A 12621-nucleotide genomic window follows, 5' to 3' on the forward strand; every position below is an offset into this window, starting at 1 on the left:
TCCACGTATTGCCCAATGAATCGCCACGCGCGTAAGCGAAAAGAAAGCCGCGCGCTCGGTTACGCAACCGCCATCGCTCGACTCTTTCTATACGCGTGCCGCGCAATCCGCGCCGAGATTTGCAGAATCGTTTTCTCGCCATTTCTTCGCGTAACACGCGGCAATTTCACATGACCGTCGCCGCTTTTGGGTCCCTTTATGATATTATAGTTCGGTATTCGACGCAACGTGTATTAAATTTTCAACGCCCTAAGAAAATTTCGAAAAATTGTCTCTCCTTGCCTTTAATAAAATTTGGAAGCCCAGCGCTAAAAAAAGAATCAATTGGATTTCAATTTAATTTTCTGTAAAGCCATATAACTTTGAAGTCACACACTCATATATCTATATTTTTCAAGTCTTATTTCATTTTTTCGTCACAATTTAGCGTACTATATTATTACAAGTTATATATAAACCACTCTTTTATAATAAAAATTTTAAAAATGGTAAATTAATTGTTAGTTTTGCCCGAAGGTAAATGTTCGCTAGAGTTTCACGTTATATAATTTTTTTAGAGAAAGAAAAGTTGGATTGTAAAGGGGTTAATTATATACGTTAATATCTTCATTACTTCAATGAGATTTCAGATAAGCGCTTATCTTTCATTTTCAACGAGATTAGGAAGCTCTGAAAATAAGGAGAAATTCACATGGTCGGTTTTTCGACTTAATCATATATATATATATATATATATATATATGATTATATATATATATATATATATATATATATATATATATATATATATATCTTTGTTACACGTCCCCTATTCACAGAAACGGCAATGCAACAGTTCACTCTTAGTGGAGCACGTTGCAATTAACGCCCTGCGATGTTACGACGTTCTGCCTTGCAATTTTACACGACACGCTGCAAGTGTACCGTGCAACACGCCGGCACGAAGAGAGAGATTCTTTACTGAATCGCGCTATCGTGACAAGGCACCGCGATACACGATATCGCGTCATTTCGCCCGTAATTTCCACCGTTACTTTCTCATTACCGTCACGTGCGCTTTCGTTTTGCAGCGACGGAGGTGCGGGTGCCGCCGGTCTCGCGAACGCGACGACGATGCAGAGCAACAGCGCGGACGGCAACATGGACCTGGCGACGGTGACGTCGAGCAACCCCGTCCTGGCGACGCCGGGGTTGAACAATCCTACCTGGAATCGTCAGCAGGCGGTCAGCGTCAGGCATGCCTTCAAGATCTACGGCAGCAGCAAGAATCCGAACCATGTCCTACAGAATCTCAACATGACGGTGGCCAAGGGCTCGATGTGAGTATACAGCGATTTTTTTTATCGGGCATGAATATCCCGCGAGATGTATATTTTTTGCGAGATGTTTAATGCTTAACGTGTAAAATCTTCGATCGGCCTTCGATCTGATATATATTCGAAGCAGATTAACTTATCAGCAAGATGATAGTGATCTTAATAATGTAACTTCTTTGATTTCTAATTATATGTTACGTTCATGTTCAGTACTGCTATAAATTCGTTGCCATCGAGATATTGCCTAACTTCCTCGTTTTGATACCTCTCCTCGTGTAATGGCGATCGAAATCGCGAAAAATCCAGCGTACTTATGCCTTTCTGTCTAACTCCAATGTGCTACAACGAGAAAGCGACGCGCGAGAAACTCGTTTTCTATCTTCACGAGCCATTTATCGTTAACGACTAATCCTGCGTCGCGTGTAATTAATTAACGCGATCTTTCATCCGCGGCTCAAATCGCGAGATCCCGATTTGACGATAAGGATCTATCCGCGATAGTTATTTCATAATGCGAAACAATGTGCAACTATACGTGGCCACCAGGAAATTAAAACACTGAAAACGATAATTTCCGTTGTAATCGTTTCAGTACGCGTTTCGTAATCGCTGCGCGATCGGGATACGCGACTATGTACCTTTCGTGTTAAACGCCGCGAGGTTGGGACAACAATTTAGTGTAAATTATGCGCCTTGAGCTGCACGACCGCTTATTTTTTTTAGCTCTTTGGTCTAAATTATGCCAGAAACCAGAATTATATACGTATTATGAAAACACAGAAGCTAAGGATATAATAATACACTTTGCGGCGTGCTAAGAATTGGGACCAAATGCAACGTTTATCAAATAACTTACATAAAAGCGACTCGCAACAATGCGTTGAAAATGTGCTGACATGTTCTAAAAATAGTGTAGAAACTCCTTTCGATGTTATCATAATCGTCTCCGCCCAACAATTTAACGCTCGTTCTCCAACTTGAACAATTTCACTAAATTCTGCAAGAATTCGATGGGACTTTTAAGTGACTCATTAAGTCATTTTATTAAACTGACTTATTATTTAAATAAAGCTGTATTTTTGATTTTATAGGACTGAATTATACGTCCTTTAAAAATTCGGGTGTTGATCAAGGATATCTTGTTTTTTATCTTCTCACGGTCACAGATAATTAACACTTGAAAACCACTTATAAATAAATATATTTCTTCATTTACGATGTAGAAACTAAATGTAAATAATAAGTTTTTTATTATCCATAAACCATGAGATGGCCAAGTTACGAGTTTTTTCGTCCAAGTCGTACAAATCGCGGAATATTGGGCAGGCATATTTTGGCATGCAATATTTGCAGGCAAACTCTAAAGCGTCCGTTTGTATTCGTCCGTTTTCTAACCATCTATTTTTGATACACAAGCGCAGCCAGAGAAACCTGTGAGATACGTGCGCGATATGTTTATACAACTACAAAACAATTTAAATATAGAAAAGTATATTTACCTTATTTGGGGAGCAGTGTGTTCTAGTGGTAGAGTGTCAGACTCGTAATCTGTGGAACCGGGTTCGAGTCCACTAGAGCCATGTAGCATGGAATTAATTTTCCAAAAAAAAGCTGCACCCTCTCGCGCACGAGAAGACAGTTCCCGTGCGGAGAAAACTGGGCTCCGTCTTTCGGAAAGAGACGTTAAGCCGTTGGTCCAAAGGGGGTTAAGTGAGAGGAGAAAAGGGTAGTATTGGATGAGAATGGAATAAAGGGTTGGGAACGTCCCTACAAAACGCCTTGCAACCCTGAGGGGAGTCAATAAACGTATTTATCTATCCGTATTTCATATATAATTCTTTAAGATTTGGTTGATTAGTTCTTAAGGCATCCTGTCTTTTTATTAAGAACGTTCAATGAATTTATTCAATCGCAATCTGTAAACAAAACACTGTTACTGCTAAGGTGATAACAAGCGTCTTGAACATTCAAAAGAGTATGAATGTGTTAAGAATTGATGAAACTTGACAAGTATTAGATGAAGTTGTAGTTATTCTTTAATTAAATAAAGATTAAATATTGATCTTTTTAAATTTAACATATCTTTGAGATGCTGTGATGTAATTGTGTCCAAAATTATTTTTCTAATACCAAAATTAGTGGCTGCTATAATTTTGGTATTATAAGTACGGATCATGCCCAAATCTTGGCTTAATTGTCTGGATTATGTCCCGATCTTGGCTTAATTGTCTGGATCGTCCCTCGATCTTGGCTTTATTGTCCGGATCATGCCCCGATCTTGGCATAATTGTCTAGATCATGCCCCGATCTTGGCTTAATTGTCTGAATCATGCCCTGATCTTGACTTAATTGCTTGAATCATACCGATCTTAGATCATGATCCAATCTAGACAATTGAGCAAAAATATAATAAAATTATAAATAGCCCGATATTTCAAAATTTTCCACACATATTTCTAAAAAAATTATGGATCTTTGATCGCGTATAAAAATGGATCTAATCAATCAAATCTTAAAGAATTATATATGAAATAAGGGTAGAAAACACTGAAAAATATAATAGAATGAGAAATAAATCGATATCTCAAATATTGAGAAAGCTACAGCGTAAAACACGCTTTTCTGAAAAATGAAAATTCCCTTAAAATCCATACCGGTCGACGGATTTTAATAAAATTAGAGGAGAACATACTTTCTATGATACTCTATTTGTGTGCAAAATTTCAATCCGGTATCTAAAAAATTGTAGAAGTAGATGCGTGTACAAAAAAATCCGTACACACACACACACACACACACACACACACACACACACACACACAACATACATACTTCCGGACACTTTCTACTAATATGATTTCTCGACATTTTGGAACATTCTAAACCCATTTCCATCAAAATCTCGAAAAAAAAATTTTTTTACCATCACAAAGCTTCCTCTATGAGGAAGCAGAAATACTACAAATGCTGAAAGGAAAGACGCTTCCTTCCTCTTACATTCCTGTATTCTACGATTTCCGCTGTCAGGCATAATTTTTGGTACAAATTATAATTATAAAAATATTGCTTAAAAATAACAAATTTTCTTATTTAATTATTTATTTATACTTTATTATTTACTTATTTTACTTATTACATTAAGTAATCAACCTTTTATTATCGAGAATCCGTATTTGAATAAGATTTCTGTCGGGAATGGGGGGAAGCGGTGAAAATATTATATACATCAAGGAGAAAGGTATAATAAACAGTCAATAACAATTTCTTTGTGATTTCACTTCGGTATGAAGGTTTACGTTTTATGTTCTCGTCTCGCCATATGTTACGTCATGTTCGCGTTCAGCCTTCAGCTGACCCCACCGTTGTAATTCAAATTTGATTATTTATTTATTGTGTTTTTACAAATTTTTTCGACAAGACGCGTGGGCGACGCTTGTTTTGTTCCTTTTGACGAGAGACTCTCTTGTGAACGCTTATCAGTCGTGCAAACAATTTTATCTCTCCGGCGAAACCGCCAGGACCATAATTATGAACGATTTCCCGAGAATTTGTGTTTACCTGGACTTCAAGGACCACGAACCTTTCAAGCTGACTATAACTACGCTTTCATTAGCATTCTGATGAAAATTACAAATGTAAATGACGCTCTTTTGTATGAATTGATTTGTCTGTTCATTCAGAGACGGTATCGAAGACTAAAGCCCCTGGGATATACATATACATATAAACATATTTCTCATCAGCTAACTTGTTTTCTCGTGAAGATCGGTCTCTTATATAAGGCGTTCCGAGCGCATTTCCTACTTGGCAAAGTTTTTTAAATATCGAGATCTCCTCTTAAGTTGTAATTTTGTTATGTTCTTTTACGGTCTAAAGCCGAATTGAAATTTATCATGTTTTTTTTTTGTTTCGCACTCGCTCGTACGGTCTGAATCCAGCTCAGCGCGATCGTTGCTGTCGAAATAAATTGTTGTGAATTATTTGTATTAGATACGGGTTACTGGGCGCCAGCGGATGCGGCAAAACTACCCTGTTATCTTGCATCGTCGGCCGGAGGAGATTAAATTCAGGCGAGATCTGGGTACTGGGCGGCAAACCTGGGACGAAGGGCTCCGGGGTGCCTGGGAAAAGGGTCGGATACATGCCGCAGGAGACCGCTCTCTACGGCGAGTTCACCATCCGCGAGACCATGATGTACTTCGGCTGGATATTCGGAATGTGCACAGCCGAGATCGTCGAGAGGCTGCGTTTCTTGCTGCAGTTTCTTGATCTGCCTTCGCAGAATCGTTTGGTGAAGAATCTCAGGTATGGGTTTTTCGCACCCGCGACCACGCAAGCGGAACCGGTTAATTCCCTATTGTATCAGCGTGTTAAAAACCACAACAAGATCTCGGATTCGTAAAAACGTATTTGCAAAAATTTGCTAGTCTTTGTTGAAAGTATTTTCTTCGAAGAAAAAGAACCGCGTATCTGTTTCCCAGCCGATTCGACTTACATTCTAGAAAAAGAGACTTTGTTCAGTTTGTGCGATTCCACTTTTTAACACATTGTCTTTTTTTTTCAGAAGATATCTATTTACATATTTATGTTTGTCGTCTGCCAACTTTACAAACAGAATAATTACAAAAATATAAATATTAAACAGCGATTTATTTTTAGAAGAGCGTTCTCGTTCCTTCGTAAGGATGCGCTGGAGCGTCTCGTTCAAAAAAGCATGTACTTTACGGAAAATATATATTATTAGCGCGAGACGCTAACGCGTTTCTTGATTTCGCTTAGTGGATAACAAAATTCTTGCTGTACATTAATTAATGAATTAATATCAAGTGTTTTTTTTTTTCATGCTAGTGGCGGTCAACAAAGACGAGTATCTTTCGCAGTGGCTCTCATGCACGATCCGGAATTGCTGATCCTGGACGAGCCGACCGTAGGTGTGGACCCATTGTTAAGACAAAGGTGCATAATCTCTTTTTTACGTTTTAAATAAACTTTAGTCATGAAAGCGCATCGTGTCTTATACAGCCGTTATCATACAGCTTGGCGAGTATTAGCAGCTGACTTAATTCTGTGTCGAAATACAGTAATTATTCATGAGATTATGAAATAACCAGTTAACGTGATAAACTATGACCGCACTAAGTGAATCTTTTGCTTACTTTTTCAGTCGTTAAAGCATACACGTGTCGCTAATGACACGAATATGATAAACGAATATGATAAACGATAACATGAATATGATAAATCGATATTGCTGGTATTAAGTGAAAGGCCCGGATAAATAATTTGTACATGGCCAAAGTGTCTGGTATAAATTTAAACTATTTTCTAAATATTCTTCTCCAAATTAATATTATTATTATTATTATTATTATCATTTTCAACGCTTAATTATTTAGATAGGTGCTGCAAAGTATTACTTCCTATACATATAAAGATTTTTTAAGAGTTTCTTAATGTGTTTTTGTTATTTTACAATTTTTTTTTTTAGAACGACGAGAATTCTCGTTCGCATTTTCGCTGACAATCTAAATCGCGATTGAGTCGCGCATACCAGCGGACCCGTGACCAATGCACTGAATCCGTAAGTCACGCTTTAAGCTTGACTTTAAGTGAAAGTAGTCGCCCGCACGGGCCTGGACGACAAACGACGAATAAGTAAAAAAAAAAAAAAGAAGGAATAAAACTTGTCGAAGCGCGCCTCTTGTAGTTTCTCACGTGGCCTCTTTCCGTTTCTATCCGTCGTCAAATCACTCGAAATTCGAGTTAAATAACAAAAGCTTGTAATTATCTACGATAAAACGAATCGAATGACGCGAACTTGACGTTCTATCGACAAATAAGATTTAAGATTTTAAGATCCTGCTAGTGCTTGCGTTTGCAAAGAAGTTTCTCAAAATGTTCAAGTCTATCTTTGAATGTAGGACCTTGACTTCTAAAATAATATCGATCGGTTTTAAATCTCCTTATAATGACCGTGATGGTCAGTCATAGTAAGTTTTGTTGTACAATTACTGTTCCTTGACATAAAATTACAATAAATAATTATATTGAAACGACGTGTTGAAATACAAATATGTACATTTATGTAAAATTGAGGAGCTCCGAGCAATAATGTCAAGGATTTAGCTATAACAAGGCTGCTAGCTTATAAATATTTAAATAATATCAGGTACATAAAGCGCAAATTCATAAAAAATAAGGTACAGTAAATGAGTTTTAGAAAAGTATTTTTGAAAACACGAATTATTAAAGCAAATGCCAAAATGGATTCATTCTGGATTAATCTACAAGTACAGTAAATTATTAATAGAAGAGGATTTGCGAAATCTACTTTCGCGTAACGTTTCGTTTCCGATTGTGAAAATGAACGAAGCTTGTTCACGCAGAAGAAAATTTATCGCTTTCATTCGCGAGACAAATGAAGCGGATAATTAACCGAGATGCTTTCCACAATGATATCCTGCTTTTACAACGGGAAATCAATTACCGTAATCACCACATTGTTGTCATCTTCTACGTTTCGCTTCCGGTAATGCGATGTTTCCCCCCGGTGCGTAGAAAATTTCTCGACCACATTTATACGTGACGCAAATGAAACAGAAATAAAACTCGTGCAAACGTTTAGGAACCTCTATACGTCCAGTTAGGTACTCATAAGCGTCGAATTTATTGGCGTTTTATTATAGTACAATATTTTTTATTTATTTTATAGTATACAGTGATCGCCACCCTTTTCATAACTGTTGCCGAGGCAAATAAATTTCACACACGGAAGAAATAAAGAATACTATTACTTGAGCGGCATTAAAGCAAGAGCTTCAAGCGCTTTGCCTCATTATTTGAGAAAGTTTACAGCTTTGTTACGATCGTTTACATCTCAGCTCACACTTCTCTTACTCCTCGATCGTGCACAATTGTCTCGCGGAAAGTTTATGGACCCGATCGCTTTCCAGGAGAATAGGACGACGAAAGTCATAACTCACTTTCAACTTAATCGCATTTCGATGTGTTCCGCGCTTCTAATATATTTTACAATTTGAATTAATTAATCATCAATTATCTCGCTTCTCTGGATTGACGATTGAATTTCTAATTACTCGTTGGATTATATTAACTGCATAGTGTAACTGATCTTTTTACGATTCATTAATTTCCGTACTCAATTTTTAACGTTATTTTTACAAAAATAAGAACGTTAATATGCTAATACAATATATAACAGCATTATATATATATATTGTATTAGCATATTAACGTTATACATAAAGTTTCATAAAGTAGATTGATCACTAAAGAATTTGTATCTGTAAAATTCTTTTCCTATCAATTATGTTACCTCCAACACTCGGTTAAATAAATTATTCTTGTGTGTGAAAAAGTTAATAATTTTTTTTAAAATATACATGTCGATATTTAATTTTAATAATATACATAGTAATTCAAACGTCTCTACATCGAGCACAGCTAGCTACTTTCGACTTTTACTTTGTTACGGTCTAGTTTTGTAAATTGTCGACTGATCTCGACATTGCTCATGTATCGCAGCGGTTAGCTCGAAAAATTAGCCCGTTCGCGAAAAGTGAATTCTCGCTTTCGCACATGATTCTACAAGATTCCGCGCCAGGTTATTTTTATATGTTCTTCCGCGCGATAATGCATCCTTCGCCTGTTGAATATGCAAAAGTCCTGCCGGCGTTTTTAGTCCGGTGTTACAAGGTTCAAGGTATCAAAAAAGTCAAGAAGTCAGCGCGAGAATTGCGGCGAGCGCGAGATGCTGCATAAATAATACCGAGTCTCATGTGCGCACACTCATAAGAGCATATACGCGTGCATACCGATCACGTTGCGAATGATGATCGCAGAGTCCCCAATCGTAGAATAATCATGATTGGAATCTGTCGCGGAAGCGATAACTCTGCAAAACGTTCTTGCATATTTTCTTACACATTTTATTATATTATAGGCGTGTTTTTAACTTAATCTCTCTCTTAATCAGACATTTATGCAAATATACACACATTTGTTTGTTTCCTTATATGTGTTTAAAAAACGTGTGTTTCATATAAATGTGTATTATTTGGCTTGAACACGCATAATTAAAATATGGCTTTTCTTTCTTTTATTTTCCAGCATATGGAACCACCTGGTTCAAATTACCAAAGATGGTAACAAGACGGTCATCATAACGACTCACTACATCGAAGAAGCCCGACAAGCGCACACGGTAATATCGTCGTCCTTTGTTTAACTGAACGTCGATTTCGACAATATCAATTAATTTTAATAGTGAGATAATTGTGATTCTCTCCTTCCGACATAAAAATGGCGATCAAAAATCATGATTAAAATTAGTCAATGTTAGTGTAAGTGTCTGACTTTATATATTCGAAGGAACGATTACTAAACAACTCAGCATAACGATCTCGATAGGCACAAATCGCGCCGCATTAATAACGAATCCAGCCAACGATTAACGTTTGTTGGTCGATTGCACGTAATTATCATGCCATTGGCTAGTTATTCCGCCTGCATATTACGCCAGGCATAAATTACAGTGCAAAGAGTGCAATCTCGATTTTTTTGCCGGCAGTTCGCGTATCTCAGGATAAATAACATAATAGAATGCTTCGCGCTTTCATCGTAGGGAGATTACCTTTTTCGATTTATTTCTTTTTTCTTTCCGGCTAAAACTCACAATTAAATCGGAGACTCTGAAAAATATGCGTCTTTTATTTATTAATTAGTATGAGTATTAAAATTCCTCAGATAACAAAATTTAATTAAATTTAAATTTAAATTCTTCTTAAATCAAATTCTTATGGAAACTTCCAACGTGTGCTATGGCTTCAGGCTTTCGTCTTGAGAGCGGAACTGTAAATTTAATTTTTCAAAACAATCGATTTATTTGCGTTATTAATTAAAAAAATAATAAAGACACTAAAAAAGACAATAAAAAAAATGATTTTGTTAACAGATCGGTTTGATGAGGAGTGGCCGATTGTTGGCCGAGGAGGCACCCAGAACTCTCTTGCAAATGTACAACTGCTCCTCTCTCGAAGAGGTCTTTCTGAAACTTTCCAGAAAGCAAGGACAATATGCTCAACCGCCGACAGAACTGAATATCTCGAACAACATCAGCTTGGTAAGCAAAAAAAATTCAGAAAAAAAACATTTTGACACTTATCGATAGCATTGTTTCGCAAATGTAAGATTAACGAGTTCGGCACGTTGCACAATGTAAGAGGCAATCAACTTGAATGAAAGTAATTGCGTTGTCTCTATTGTACAGTAGTACTAGCCACTTCTATAATACTCTGTTGTCAATTTAAATATTTAATAATCATCGATGCTGCCATTAATTTATCATTTGAGAGTTTAATAGCTTTTTAATTTTAGCTTCTATTAAGATTTTTCTTTCAGTTTCTCAATGTCGATTTCTCATTTCTGAATTTTTACATCTACTTGTTATGCTATATTATATGTCAATTTTAATACACAATCATAAAATACATTGCACTATCTATCGCATATTTTCACTTCGTCTAATCAACTGATACGCGTGATTATGTGTATTCAAGATGTGTGTCGTGTATTAGTGCAAAAAATTATTTATCCGTTCCGTAGCCAATCTTGCATTGTTTTTGCATTAATTAAATATCACGTTTTATCGCCACCGGCCACGCTTCTTTTTCTTTGCGCACAGGCTTCTTTAAACTGGGGGAAAAAAGACGAGCCGGTATACGTGACAGAGGAGTCCGGCGTTGTCGGCCTCAACTTCCACCAAAGCAAAGAGGTCCTGATCTACGACTCTACAAATGGAATAGCGAATCATTACGATGTAAGAGATTACTCCGATGCAAATTCCACGACAGATTAAGGCCACTTAAAGTCGGCGATGCACACACGCGTGCTTTTTTCGTTTTTACGTTTACCCCGGGCATGCGAGTATTTTTTGTGTCGTTGCAATTTATTAAAACTCGGCACTCCTTACTCAGTGATCTTCACACTTTAATGTGTAAAAATAAGATATTAGATTAAAAGTAATAATTTATTATTTTTCTCTTTTATTACGATCAATATTAATAGCTATATTAATCGTTCCTGAAAAAGACGTGCATCATAGCTCGAACGCTTCTCAACCAAGGAGCTAAATAAGAAAATTATATAATTTCAAAGTAAAACTCTAAATTATTATTGTAACATTTTGTTGTTAATCATATGCAATTATTTTAATACATGTAACGATGATTTCGTGAAACAGATAAACGGCAAACCGCTGCCGAGTGCGAAAGCCAGTTCTGTCCTCGAGTGCGACGATTGCGGCGATTTCACGGATTGTTATAAGGTCACCAGTTGGGGCAAGATTAAAGCGCTTCTGCAGAAGAATTTCTTACGCATGTGGAGGAACATCGGGTACGTTATTAATATAAAATAGTCATTGGCATAATAATACTATAAAAATTCCGTACTGACTTTACTGTTCCTGATTTCGTTAAAACATTCCTGTTGAAAGATATGTTATTCACACACATAAATATACAAATAAATTGGAATTTTATGAAGCGGCTGCTAAATGAGTGACTGCTTGATTATACTGAAATAGCTTGCGCAACAATTCATTTTCATGCATAGCGTGATGCTGTTCATCTTCGCCCTGCCGGTGATGCAAGTGATCCTCTTCTGCCTGGCGATCGGGAGAGATCCCACGGGACTGAAACTGGCCATAGTGAACCACGAGATGTTTTACGAGAACATGTCGTGCCCCGTTTCGACGAACTGCAGTTTCACGTTTCTCAGTTGTCGGTATCTCAACTTTCTGGATAACGAGACAATGATAAAGGTCTTAATTATTACATAAAAATATATAATAAATATACATGATATTTTATATAATGCAATATAACGTAACGATACAATACATTATACATAGTACACTACACAATAAGTGTGAACGAGATGATAATTAATATAATTCTAAATTAAGTATAGAAATCAATGTGCGACAAGCGTAATAAACGTGACTTTCGCCACTTTTTATTCCATTTCATTTTCTGTTGCAGGAATACTATCCGGATCCGGACTCGGCGATGGAAGCGGTACGCAGAGGAGAAGCTTGGGGCACTTTGTACTTTACGGAAAACTTCACGGACGCCCTCGTGGCGAGGATGGCCTTGGGAAGGGATTCCGATGACGAGACCCTTGATCAGAGCGAAATCAGAGTTTGGCTGGATATGTCTAGTAAATATCTCTAGTTAATAATTATTAGATAATAAAATTGTCAAGCTTAATTGTGGCTCGAATTTAT

General features: G+C 36.8%; 1 protein-coding gene across 2 annotated transcripts in view; it reads left to right on the plus strand.

The window, feature by feature from the left end:
* The window catches only part of Snu (ABC-type transporter snustorr), a 52947-nt gene that overhangs the window by 35645 nt on the left and 4681 nt on the right, over nt 1-12621 (plus strand). For both annotated transcript variants that reach the window (XM_071717121.1, XM_071717122.1), the window contains 9 exons: nt 1071-1319; nt 5307-5621; nt 6165-6272; nt 9447-9540; nt 10291-10458; nt 11020-11154; nt 11578-11729; nt 11949-12156; nt 12377-12554. In XM_071717121.1, coding sequence (XP_071573222.1) covers nt 1071-1319; nt 5307-5621; nt 6165-6272; nt 9447-9540; nt 10291-10458; nt 11020-11154; nt 11578-11729; nt 11949-12156; nt 12377-12554 — 1607 coding nt within the window. The remainder of the gene's footprint in view (nt 1-1070; nt 1320-5306; nt 5622-6164; nt 6273-9446; nt 9541-10290; nt 10459-11019; nt 11155-11577; nt 11730-11948; nt 12157-12376; nt 12555-12621) is intronic.

The sequence above is a fragment of the Temnothorax nylanderi genome, unplaced genomic scaffold (genome assembly GCF_030848795.1).
Source record: "Temnothorax nylanderi isolate EJ_2023f unplaced genomic scaffold, tnyl_v1.0 TNYL_tig0203_pilon, whole genome shotgun sequence".
NCBI classification, from domain to species: domain Eukaryota; kingdom Metazoa; phylum Arthropoda; class Insecta; order Hymenoptera; family Formicidae; genus Temnothorax; species Temnothorax nylanderi.